Here is a 12,681-nt window from a genome sequence, read left to right on the forward strand (position 1 = left end):
GCTTTTCCTTTTCATGTCCCTCATATTTTAGTGGGCCTATGCAAACAATAATTGCCACTCTAACACCGTTTTTACTGTGGTCCTTTGACTCTAATCCTTAAGAAAAACAACCCACTTAAACTTTTGAGGTTAATTTAAACTAATATGCATGTGCATGGAAATGTAAAAAAGGACTTTGCCTTCAATGTTTAAGGAGTTACATAAGTTTTATGGCTTTAGATTGCTTTGTGTGCTGCTAAGAATTATTATTTATTACAATCTGGGGACTGTGGGACAAAGTACAAGGGTCTGTTTTCTTTTTCTATTTTCTTTTTCTTTTTTTTTTTTTTTGGTTTTTGGGCCACACCCAGCGGTGCTCAGGGGTTAACTCCTGGCTGTCTGCTCAGAAATAGCTCCTGGCAGGTACAGGGGACCATATGGGACACCGGAATTCGAACCAACCACCTTAGGTCCTGAATCTGTTGTTTGCAAGGCAAACACCGCTGTGCTATCTCTCTGGGCCCTGTTTTATTTTTCTTAATGTTCTTTGGCTGAAAGTTCAAAGTTCGGATATCAGCAAGGGGATTTCTGAGAATTCTGTTTAAGGGTGATTGTCCTTCCTCTGTAACTTTACCTTGTCCTCTTTCTTTGCATCTTTGTTCTCATAATTAAAAATAAATTTATTATAAAAAAAGAAAAAGAAAACCCTGGATGGCTTTTGAGAAGGGGTTCCAGAAGAGTTTACTCAGGTTGCCTTGGCTTGGTGTTCTCAGAGTGATATTGTAAAGGAAAAAGGGCTAGTGGTTAAACCAGAGAGATCATATGGCAGGCAGGGTACTTGTCAGGTTTGATCTCTGCTACCCTAAATGGTTTTTCATCACCACCAGGAGTAATTGTATTTTTTGTTTTTGTTTTTTGTTTTTTTGGGTCACACCCGGCAGCGCTCAGGGGTTATTCCTGGCTCTATGCTCAGAAATCGCTTCTGGCAGGCTCAAGAGACCACATGGGTTGCCAGGATTTGAACCACCAACCTTCTGCATGAAAGGCAAATGCCTTACCTCCATGCTATCTCTCCGGCCCCGAGTAATTGGTTTCTGAGCCACACTTGGAGATGCTCAGGGCTTACTTCAGGCTCTGTGCCCAGATCACTTCTGGCAGGAAGAGGGGACCTTACATGGTGCTGGGAATTGAACTCAGCTAAACCTAATTCAAGGCAAGTGCCTTATCTGCTGTACTCTCACCAGTCCCTACAATCATCAATCTCTACCTTAAAGGATTAATTTTTGTGGGTGTGTCTGTCTGGTAACCATTCTATGACTAAGATGGAGAGATCATTCAAGGGACTAGAGTACTTACTTTGCATATGGGAGCTCCAGGTTTAATCCCCAGCACTGTATGGTCCCCCCAGAATAGCCCAAAGCACCCCTTGATCACTGAGAAAAGAGAAATAGCTCCTGAGCACTGCTGGAGGTGACCCCAAAACAAGCAGACAATGATTACTGTCTAACCTTCTAGCTGTGATACATAGTATGAGAGTTTAGAATTACAGGTTACCCCAAAAGGGTAGAGTATAGCCACATGGCTCTGTACAAGCTAACTATGGCCTATGTAGCTGTTTTTATTCTTTTTGTTTTTGGGCCACACCCAGCAGCACTCAGGGGTTACTACTGGTTCTTCACTCAGAAATCACCTTCGGCAGGCTGGGGGATCATATGGGATGATGGAATCGAACCCAGGTCCGTCTAGGGTCAGCCACATGCAAGGCAAACGTCCTATGACTGTGCTATCTTTCCAGCCCTTTTTTTCTCCTGCTCCCAGTTCTGTGTTAAATGGACCTCCCAAAAATGCTCGCAGGAAAACATGCAGTGCCAGGGAGTGAATCAGGCCATGCAAATGATCAAAATCATGAATCATAATTCATGATTCAAAATCATGAATTCAAAATCATCAAATCATGAATCATGATTCAAAATCGTGAATCATGCAAAATCAAGCTACAGCCCGCTCCAGTTTATTCCTTGAATTTCTTTTTGGGGATACAGGAAGTTTCGGTTTGGGGGCCACACCCTGCTGTGCTCAGGAGTGAACCTTGGCAGTACTGAGGGGGAACTATCTGTGCTACTAGGGAACAAATTGGTGTCAGCTGCTTGTAAGGCAAGTGTCTTATCACTATACTGTCTCTCGGGCCTCAATTCCTTGATTTTATTTTTTTATTTAGGTTTTATGGGCCACACCTGGTGGTGCTCAGTGGTTACTCCTAGACCTGCACTCATAAATCACTCCTGGCAGGCTTGGGGGTACATAGGTGATGTTGGGGGATTGAACTCCATAGGGCAAGTGCAAGGCAAATGCCCTACTGGCTGTACTATCCCCAGGTCCCTTGAATATCTTCATCTAAAAAAATAAAAAAATAAAATTAAAGACAATCAAGTTCTTATCTAGAATTAAATGATTGTAGTTGGAAATCACATTTTTAGGCAAAATTCTAAAGTGTGCCCTATAGGGCTGGAGAGATAATACAATGGGTAGAGCTCTTCCCTTGCAAACTGCCCTAGGCTCGAAATCCCTGGTATAACATATGTTTCCTGAACTCTACAGGTAGTGATCCCAAAACGCAAAACTCATAGTAAGCTCTAAGTACCCTCTAGGATGCGCCTCTAAATAAAATTAAATTAAATAAAGTAAATGTGTCCTGATTAAGGATAAAAATTGGGAGAGTTATTGGTTTGTTTGGGGGGCTTTTTTTGGGGTGTGGTTTTGGCTACATCCTGTGGTGCTCCTGGCTCTGCACTCAGAAATCGCTCTTGGCAGGCTCTGGGGAACATATAGGATGCCGAATATCGAATCTGGTCTGTCCCGAGTCGGCCGTGTGTAAGGCAAACGCCCTACCGCAGTGTTATCACTCCAGCCCCCAAATTGGGAGGTTTTATAAGAAGAAAAAAGAAAGGAAAAAAAAAAAGCAACTAAAAGGGCCAGAGAGATAGCATGGGAGTAAGGCATTTGCCTTGCATGCAGAAGAACAGTGGTTTGAATTCAGGCATCCCATATGGTCCCGAACCTGCCAGGAGTGATTTCTGAGCGTAGAGCCAGGAGTAACCCCTGAGCGCTGCCGGGTGTGACACCCCCCAAAACAAAAAGATAAGCCAAATAAAAAAAAAAGATAAGTAAAGTATTAAATTTTTTACATGTTAATTTATTTATCTAAATAAATCATTAACAAATGATTATTACTAATAAATAATTATAAATAAATAATATCTAAATAAATTACTAATAACTAAATAAGTTATTAATTCTGTCCTTGACAGTCTGTAGTTAGCAGTCCTTGGGATTAAAAATAACTGTTCTTCCTGTTGTAGCCTCAAACAAGCAGTTAAGGAAATAAACATTTGATTCAATCCAAGGAACTTTGTCCCAATATACAGACAATAAGCAGTTTTCTTACATAACAATTAATTTTTTTTTTTTTTTTTTTTGGTTTTTGGGCCACACCCGGTGATGCTCAGGGGTTACTCCTGGCTATGTGCTCAGAAGTCGCTCCTGGCTTGGGGGACCATATGGGACGCCGGGGAATCGAACCGCGGTCGTCCGAGGCTAGCGCAGGCAAGGCAGGCACCTTACCTTTAGCGCCACCGCCCGGCCCCAACAATTAAACTTTTTTTTTTTAATTTGCTTTTGTTTTTGTTTTTTGGGTCACACCCGGCAGTGTTCAGGCTGGCTCTGTGCTCAGAAATCGCTCCTGGCAGGCTCGGGGGGCCATATGGGATGCCGGGATTTGAACCACCTATCTTCTGATTGCAAGGCCTTACCTCCATGCTATCTCTCCGGCCCCTAATTTTTGTTCTTTTTTAAAATAATTTTTTAAATATTTTTTTGGGCTTGAGTGCAGCAGATAGGGCATTTGCCTTGCATACCAAATTGTCTCCCAGATCTGCCAGGAGTAACACCTGAGCTCTGCTGGGTGTGACCCAAAAACCAAAAAAAAGTTTTAGTATTTCTGATTTTGTACTTAAATTTAGTCACCATGAAATTACAGTTATTCATGATTAGGTTTCAGGCATACAATGTTCAAAAACAATCCTTTCACCAATGTTCACTTTCCTCTACCAATGCCTCCCCATTTGCCTTCCACCCATCAGACTGTTTCTACTAGAGGCCCCCTCTTTTCTTTTTTTGACTTTTGCACTTTGTTTAACAGTATTGTTATTGACAGGGTTTAAGACAGCACTATCACTTTTCAACCCACCTGATTGAGGTTTTTTTTTGTTTGTTTGTTTGTTTTTGGGTCGTACCCAGCAGTGCTCAAGGTTTGCTTCTGATTCTGCATTCAGGGATCACTCCTAGAGTGGCACAGGGAACTATATGCAACTTCAGGGGATCAAACCTGGGTTGGCTGAGTATATAGCAAGCACTTACCTAATATTCCTGAAATTCATTTAGTACAATAAACACCCACAAATAGCTAAAGAAACCCTTAGGAAAGAGAAGATAGGAGGCATCACTTTCCCTAACTTTAAATTGTACTACAAAGCAATAGTCATTAAAACAGCATGGTATTGGAATAAAGACAGAATTTCAGATCAATGGAATAGACTTGAGTATTCATAGAATGTTCCCCAGACATGCAATCAATTAATCTTTGATAAAGGGGAAGGAAATGCAAAATGGAACAAGGAAAGCCTCTTTAACAAGCAGTGTTGGGACAACTGGTCAGCCATATGGAACAAAGCAAACTCAGACCTCCATCTTACACCATGCACAAAGATCAAATCCAAATGGATTAAAGACGTGGCTATCAGATTTGAAACCATGAGGTATATATAAGAAAACATAGGTAAAACACTCCATGACACTGAGACTAAAGGCATCTTCAAGGAGGAAACATTACTGTCCAAACAAGTGGAAGGAAAGATAAACAAATGGGACTACATGAAACTGAGAAGCTTCTGAACCTCAAAGGAAATAGTGACTAAGATACAAAAGCCACCCACAGAATGGGAGAAACTATTCACCCAATACCCACCAGATAAGCGGTTAACAATTTAGATATACAAAGTACTGACAGAACTTAACAACAACAACAAAATCTAACCCCATCAAAAAATGGAGAGAAGAAATAAACAGACACTTCCTCAAAGAAGAAATACAGATGACCAAAAGGTACATAAAAAATGCTCCACATCACTAATCATCAGGGAGATGCAAATCAAAATAACAATGAGGAGGGCCAGAGCAGTGGCACAAGTGGTAGGGCATTTGCCTTGCATGTGCTAACCTAGGACGGACAGTGGTTCAATCCCCAGGCATCCTATATGGTTCCCCAAGCCAGGAGCGATTTTTGAGCTCATAGCCAGGAGTAACCCCTGAGCATCACCGGGTGTGGCCCAAAAGCAAAACAAAACAAAAAAACAATGAGGTACCATCTCAGGTCACAGAGACTGGCACACATCACAAACAAACAAACAAAAAACAAGAACAATCAGTGCTGGCAGGAATGTGGAAAGAAAGGAACTCTCATTCACTATTGGTGGGAATGCTGTCTAGTTCAGCCTTTATGGAAAACAATATGAAGAGTTCTTAAAAAAAAAACCAACAACTGGAAATAGGGGGCCGGAGAGATAGCACAGCAGCAGGGCATTTGCCTTGCATGCAGCCGATCCAGGACAGATGGTGGTTTGAATCCCAGCATTCCATATGGTCCCCTGAGCCTGCCAGGAGCGATTTCTGAGTGCAAAGTCAGAAGTAACCCCTGAGCGCTGCCGAGTGTGACCCCAAAAATATATATCTGGAAATTGAGATCCCATATGATCCAGCTGTATACCACTACTAGAGTTATACCCTAGAAACCCAAAAACACTATACAAAAATGCCTTCTGCACACCTATATTCATTGCAGTATTATTTACAATAGCCAGAATCTGGAAACAACTCAGATGCCTGACAACAGATGAGTGGCTAAAAAAAAAAAAAAACCTGTGGTACATATACACAATGGAATATTATGCAGCCATCAGGAGAGATGAAGTCATGGAATTTTCCTATACATAGGTGGACATGAAAACTATTATGCTGAGTGAAATAAGTCAGGAGGAGAGAGATAGACACAGAACAGTCTCACTCATCTGTGGGATTTAAGAAAAGTAAAGACAGATTGTAATAATACCCAGAAACAATAGAGATGAGGACTGGACCAGCCCACAATATGAAGCTTTTCACAAAGAGTGGAGAGTGCAGTTAGAGAAATAACTACATCAACAATTATCATGACAATGGTAGTGAGTGAGAGAAATAGACTGTCTGGAATACTGGCAGAGGGTGAAGGAGGCGGAAGATGGGGTGCATTGGTGGTGGGAAGGTTGCACTAGTGAAAAGGAGTGTACTTTTTTTTTTTTTTTTGTGGTTTTTGGGTCACACCCAGCAGTGCTCAGGGGTTATTCCTGGCTCCAGGCTCAGAAATTGCTCCTGGCAGGCACGGGGGACCATATGGGACGCCGGGATTTGAACCGATGACCTTCTGCATGAAAGGCAAACGCCTTACCTCCATGCTATCTCTCCGGCCCCGGAGTGTACTTTTTTTATAACTGAAACCCAACTACAAACATGTTTGTAATCATGGTGCTTAAATAAAGATACTATAATTTTCTTTTTAAAAACGCAAGCATGGGGCCGGAGAGATAGCATGGAGGTAAGGTGTTTGCCTTTCATGCAGGTCATCGGTTCGAATCCCGGCGTCCCATATGGTCCCCCGTGCCTGCCAGGAGCAATTTCTGAGCATGGAGCCAGGAGTAACCCCTGAGCACTGCCGGGTGTGACCCAAAAACCACAAAAACAAAACAAAACAAAACAAAAAAAACAAAACGCAAGCACAAAAAAATAAATAAAAACGCAAGCACTTATCTGTGGAACTCTCTCTCCAGTTCCTACTTCTTTTTTTTTTTTTGGGGGGGGGGTCCACACCCGGCGGTGCTCAGGGGTTACTACTGGCTGCCTGCTCAGAAATAGCTCCTGGCAGGCACGGGGGACCATATGGGACACCGGGATTCGAACCAATCACCTTTGGTCCTGGATTGGCTGCTTGCAAGGCAAACGCCACTGTGCTATCTCTCCGGGCCCCGTTCCTACTTCTATAGCAATTCTGAGCGTGTCTTTTTCTGACCATATTTTTTTGTTTTGTTTTCATTTTGGATTATATTGGCCAATGTTCTAGCATTACTTCTGACTCTGTGCTCAAGAATTACTCTTGACGGGGCTCAGCGGACCATCTGGGATGCCAAGACTGACTCCTGGTTGGCCGTGTGAAAGGCAAACACCCTACATACGTAGCACTATCTCTTCAGCCCCTAAATCTGACCATATTCTATTCTGACTATATTCTAAAATGGCTCCACTGTGTCTGATTTTGTGGGGGGGGGCAGCACCCCAGAGGTGCTGAGATTACTCCTGGCTCTGCTCGCAAGTATCACTCTTGGCAGTGCTTAGGGGACCATATGGGGTGCTGGATATAGAACCTAGATTGTTCTTGTGCAAAGCAAGTACCCTGGCCACTTTACTACCTCTCTGGCCCATGTCTGACTCTTAAACTGAATCAAATTGTTAACTTTTCTTCTCTCTCTCTCTCTCTCTCTCTCTCTCTCTCTCTCTCTCTCTCTCTCTCTCTCTCTCTCTCTCTCTCTCTTTTTTTTTTTTTTGGGTTACACCCGGCTGCGCTCAGGGGTTCCTCCTGGCTCTCTGTTCAGAAATCGCTCCTGGCAGGCTTGGGGGTGGTGGTGGTGGTGGCATATGGGATCCCGGGATTCGAACCACCGTTCTTCTGCATGAAAGGCAAACGCCTTACCTCCATGCTATCTCTCTGGCCTCCGAGAACCAACATTCTTTTTCTTTGGGGGGTTCACACCCGGTGTGACCCAAAAACAAAACAAAAGGCGGTGAAAAGTGGAACTTAGAGCTGGAGGAGGATTTGTAATATCAGGAAGTGGGGCGATTTTCTACTCCTCTGAAAGTGGAACCTAGAGCTGGAGGATTGCAACAGCAGGGAAGTGGGAGCAGATATAAATCATGACAATGATATATCTTCGTTCAGAAATATTCTCTATTATTTTTGGTTTGGGGGGCCACACCCGCTGGTACTCATGGCTTTCATCTGTGCTCTGTGTCTGGCTCTGCACTCAGGGATCACTCCTGGCAAGCTCAAGGGACCATATGGGATGAGGGGAACCCTGGCTGGCTCCGTGCAAGGCAAACACACTACCTGCTGTACTATCTCTCAGACCCTTCAGTAATGTTGTTTGCAAGCTTCGTGAGGAGGCTTTCGTGGAGGATCTGTCTGAATCCTTTTAGGATACATCAGTTACTAGTGTGTGACTGTGAAGCCATGAATCTGCTTGGAGCCTGTTCTGTATTAATATGTATGTGTGGATAGGATATTGCCTCGATCAATTTCATTAAATGAAAACCTGATAATAGTGCACTTAAAAAAAATTACTTGGGGCACTTGCCCTGCACATGGCCAACCTGGATACCTGGATGCCCCTTTATTAGCTTTTTATTTTTGGTGACTCACCTTTTTCAATGACAAACCCATTGACTTATTGTTATTTTGAGTACCACATTTGGTAGCACTCAGGGATCATTCCTGTGGGTGCTCAGGGGATCATATTGGTTGATGAGGGGGAATCTAACTGATATCAGTAAGAGCCTTAAACCCTCACATATTGCTCTGCTCCTGAAGATAAACGTTTTTTGGGGGGTTTTGAATTTTGGGTTATACTCGGAAGCGCTCAGGGGCCACTCCTGGCTCTATGCCCAGAAGTCACTCCTGGCAGGCCCGGGGTGCCATATAGGATGCTGGGATTCGAACCACCATCCTTCAGCATGAAAGGCAAACACCCTACCTCAGTGCTATCTCTCCGACCCCTCCCCCCTTTTTTAGCTGAAGATAAATTATCAGATAAGCCCACTTCTTTTGCTCTCTTCAGGGAATTGAGATAGAGAAAGAAAAAAAGTACTTTTTCAGATGCAAGTGTCTGGAAAGTGCCCTGCCTAGTGTTCTTCTATCTTTTCAGCCCCTTATCTTACAATTTAGCTTCTAAGAGCCTGTCTTTCTATTCATTGGAAAGATACAGGCAGTCTGAGTACTACTTATTTAAGCGATTTATTTAAGTGGATTTTCTTTTCTTTTCTTTTCTTTTTGGTTTTTGAGCCACACCCGGCGGTGCTCAGGGGTTACTCCTGGCTGTCTGCTCAGAAATAGCTCCTGGCAGGCTCGGTGGACCATATGGGACACCGGGATTCGAACCAACCACCTTTGGTCCTGGATTGGCTGCTTGCAAGGCAAACACCACTGTGCTATCTCTCCGGGCCATTCTTTTCTTTTCTTTTAATTTATTTTTTACCTTTGCAAGAATCGGAAGTAGTCCTGTGGTACTCAGTGAGAAGAACTTGCCAAAAGCATAGCGGTTCCAAATTGATGTCGAGCACACTTTAATCTAGCCCAGCGTTTTTCAGCCACTGTACCGTGGCACACTAGTGTGCTGTGAGATATGGTCTGGTGTGCTGTGGGGAAAAAATTCCAATTTCATCCATGACATGCGGCTTCGGCTCACAAATAGACCAATCATTAGAATAGTTCGTAATAAATTAATTATAAAATGTCTCTGTGTAATAGTCAATATAGGCACAGAGTTAAATTTTTTAGAATAATTTTTAATGTGACCAATGTGAATGACAAGTCTTTCGCAGTAATAGGAGTTTAATTGTTCATTTTATTGATTGATTAATTTATATTTTTGTATTTTTTGAGTCACACCTGGCTGCCCTTGGGGGTTACTCCTCTGCTCTGCGCTCAGAAATCACTTCTGACAGGTTTGGGGAGGGACCATTCGAACCGCCGTCCTTCTGCATGCAAGGCAAACGCCTTACCTCCATGCTATCTCTCCGGCCCCAGAGTTAAATTTTTTAACGTTTTCTAATGGTGGTGTGCCTAGTGCATTTTTTTTTTTTTTTCATGAAAAAAGTGTGCCTTTGCATCGAAAGGTGGAAAACGACAGATCTAGCCACCTTCTTCTATTAGCACCGCCCAGAGCTCTCTTCCCAGCCTCCCGGAGTCTCCGGAGAGGCCCATTGGCCCGTCTCTGCGCCTGCGTCATGACGGCTTTAAAGAGTCCGAGCGTCCAGCCCCGGGCTCGAGTCGGGAGCGCGCGTGCGCGGACGCCGGGCGGGAGTCTGCCTGGAGCGGAGCCTCGCCGGGCGGGCCGGGCTGTCAGTGCGAGTGCGAGTGCGCGTGCGCGTGGACGGGCGGGCGGCCGCCGCGACTCTCGACCGCGCCGTGGGCCCCGCGGGTGCTGCAGCGCGGCTGCGAGCATGCAGAGCGACGACTCCAAGAAGCCCCCCAAGCGGCCGCGAGGCGAGGACAGCCCCCGAACCCCGGCCCGCGCCCCTCCCGCCGCCGCCGGCGAGGGCTCTCCGGGCCCCGCGCTGCCCCCCGACCATCGGGAGTGGGACGCGGAGCAGGTGTGCCGGTACCTCCGCCGCTGCGGCTTCGGGGAGCCCGCGCTGCTCAGGCGCTTCCAAGGTGAGGGCGCGACCGGGGATCGGGCGCCGGGGCCGCGGGTCCTGCGGAGGAGACGGCACCCCGAGGCCGGAAATCGGGGAGCCAGCCCGGAGAGGCTCCGAGGCGGCGAGGGCAGACGGCTCCGGGGTGACCTGGAACTTGGGGCGCCGAGGGAGAGAGACGCGACCGGCCCTAGGAGGAGCCTGGAAGTGCCCCAAGGGGGGTGGGCGAGGCGGGAAGGCGAACCCCGGGTCTGTCTGGCCTGGGGGTGTGCCCGGGAGCTGGAGGCTGCGGGCTTTGGGGGAATTTGAACCCGGACGTGGAGGGCTCAGGGTTCGGAAAGGAGCTGCATCCCGGCGCCCTTTTGCCCCTAAGAGCTCTTCTCCCTGAAGCAGGCACCCCCGAAGTAGACCGCCCATCCCCGGAGGGCTGCAGCCATCCAGCCTCCCGTGCAATGGGGGCTGATGTTTGGTATCCTAAAGAGGGCACATTTCTAGGGCTTTGCCCACTGGTGTTTCTCCCTACCCCATGGACTGGGAGTGGCAGACCCGTCCTGGAGCCCCCTGGCTCCGAGCTTGGTGGGAGGAATGCTGCCTGTCCTTCCAGCTTAGCACCTGGAACCCGCCTGCTTTTACCTGTCTTCCTGTTTTCTTCTCCCTGTTCTCTCCCCTCCGCTCCTGTTCAGGCTCTTGCAGGAAAAGAAGGGTCGTATTAATTCCAGTTCTGCCTTCATCACTGCCTACCGTAGCCCCCTCCCTGGGAGGGATCCCCCTACCATCGGACGTCTTTACCTGCAGAGCTTGGATCCTGAACACTGCTTCCCAGCCCCCCTTCCTAGACCTTACTCTTAGCCATATGCTTAGGGGTCACTTTTGGCGGGGTTTGGAGGGTCCAGAATCCAAACCTGGGTCAGCCAGGTGTAATAGGCCAGCGCCTTACCCGTTGTGCTATCGCTCTCTGGACCATGGTTTGTGGTTGGCTTTTTGTTTGTTGTTTTTGCCATACCCAGAGGTACTCACAGGTTGCTCCTGACTCTGCTATCAGAAATCACTCCTGGTAGTGCTCAGGGAACCATTTTGGAGCTGGAGTCCAGCCCAAGTAGACCCCACGCAAGGTAAGTACCCCCCCCCCAATCTAAGTGCTGTGCTGTCTCTGAAGCCACTAGGTCGTTCATTTCAATTGACTTGACTGGCTCAAGTTCAGTCTAGCTACTCGAAAAGTTGAGTAATGACTCAACTTCCTGTGAGCATGGTACCGTTTAAGCCTCCTGGCTTTCCTCTGAGGTGTTCAAATCAAAAAGTGGTTTTGCCAACTCCGTAATTTTACATTGGTGAGGTTACATTTTCAGTTGTTGGGTGAGGTCTTATTTTCTCCCTGTTTTAGAATCAGAGATTTTACTGGTTCTAGAGTAAGAAGAGATGCGGAAGAGATGATACAGTGGGTTGAGTGCTTACCTTACACGTGGCATACCCAGCCAGGTCTTATGTCTAGTATCCCTTCTGGTCCCCCAGCCTAACAGGAGTGATTCCTCGGTGTAGAGCCAGGATTAAGTACTGCACACTGGGTGTGCTAAACCCCTCCCCCCCCCCCCCCGAAATATCTAAAGTAGGAGCTGTATCGATGGTACAATTGGTAAGGCGGCCAACCTGAGTTTGATCCTTGGCCACCCTGAGCCCACCAGGAGTGATTCCTGAGTGCCAGGAGTAAAACCTTAGCACCACCGGGCATGGCCTCTCAGCTGCCAAATAAGAAAAAAGCTAGCATATTTTTTGTTTTGTTTTGTATAGTAAGCAAGGTAAGCTCCCTGCTCTCAGTACTATCTACCATATCTCTGTGACCCTAAAAGCAACAGTCTATCTCTCCCATCTCTCCCACCCTGACATAGATTTTGGTTTTAAGACAGGTATATTTTCCTCTCTTCCAAATGTTACTGATGATGAGAATATAAGCCCTCTGTTTCAGCGGTATCTAGTTTTTTCTGTAAATTATTTTATCAACCTTCAGAATGATTTGTTCTTTTGAACATACCATAATCTACAGACTATGCTTTACTATTTTATTTTATTGATTTATTGATCTTGGTTTTGGGGCCCTACCCAGAAACGCTCGGTGCTCAGGGGATCATTTATTGCTGAGAGTCAAACCCAGACTTC

At 46.0% G+C, this 12,681-nt stretch overlaps 1 protein-coding gene across 1 annotated transcript in view; it reads left to right on the forward strand.

Moving 5' to 3' along the window:
- The first annotated feature begins 10,338 nt into the window (after positions 1-10,338).
- SAMHD1 (SAM and HD domain containing deoxynucleoside triphosphate triphosphohydrolase 1) overlaps positions 10,339-12,681 on the forward strand; it is a 51,390-nt gene continuing 49,047 nt past the window's right edge. The window contains exon 1 of the mRNA XM_049779458.1: positions 10,339-10,549. Within this exon, the coding sequence (XP_049635415.1) occupies positions 10,339-10,549 (211 nt within the window). The remainder of the gene's footprint in view (positions 10,550-12,681) is intronic.

This window comes from Suncus etruscus, chromosome 9 (genome assembly GCF_024139225.1).
Source record: "Suncus etruscus isolate mSunEtr1 chromosome 9, mSunEtr1.pri.cur, whole genome shotgun sequence".
Classification (NCBI taxonomy): domain Eukaryota; kingdom Metazoa; phylum Chordata; class Mammalia; order Eulipotyphla; family Soricidae; genus Suncus; species Suncus etruscus.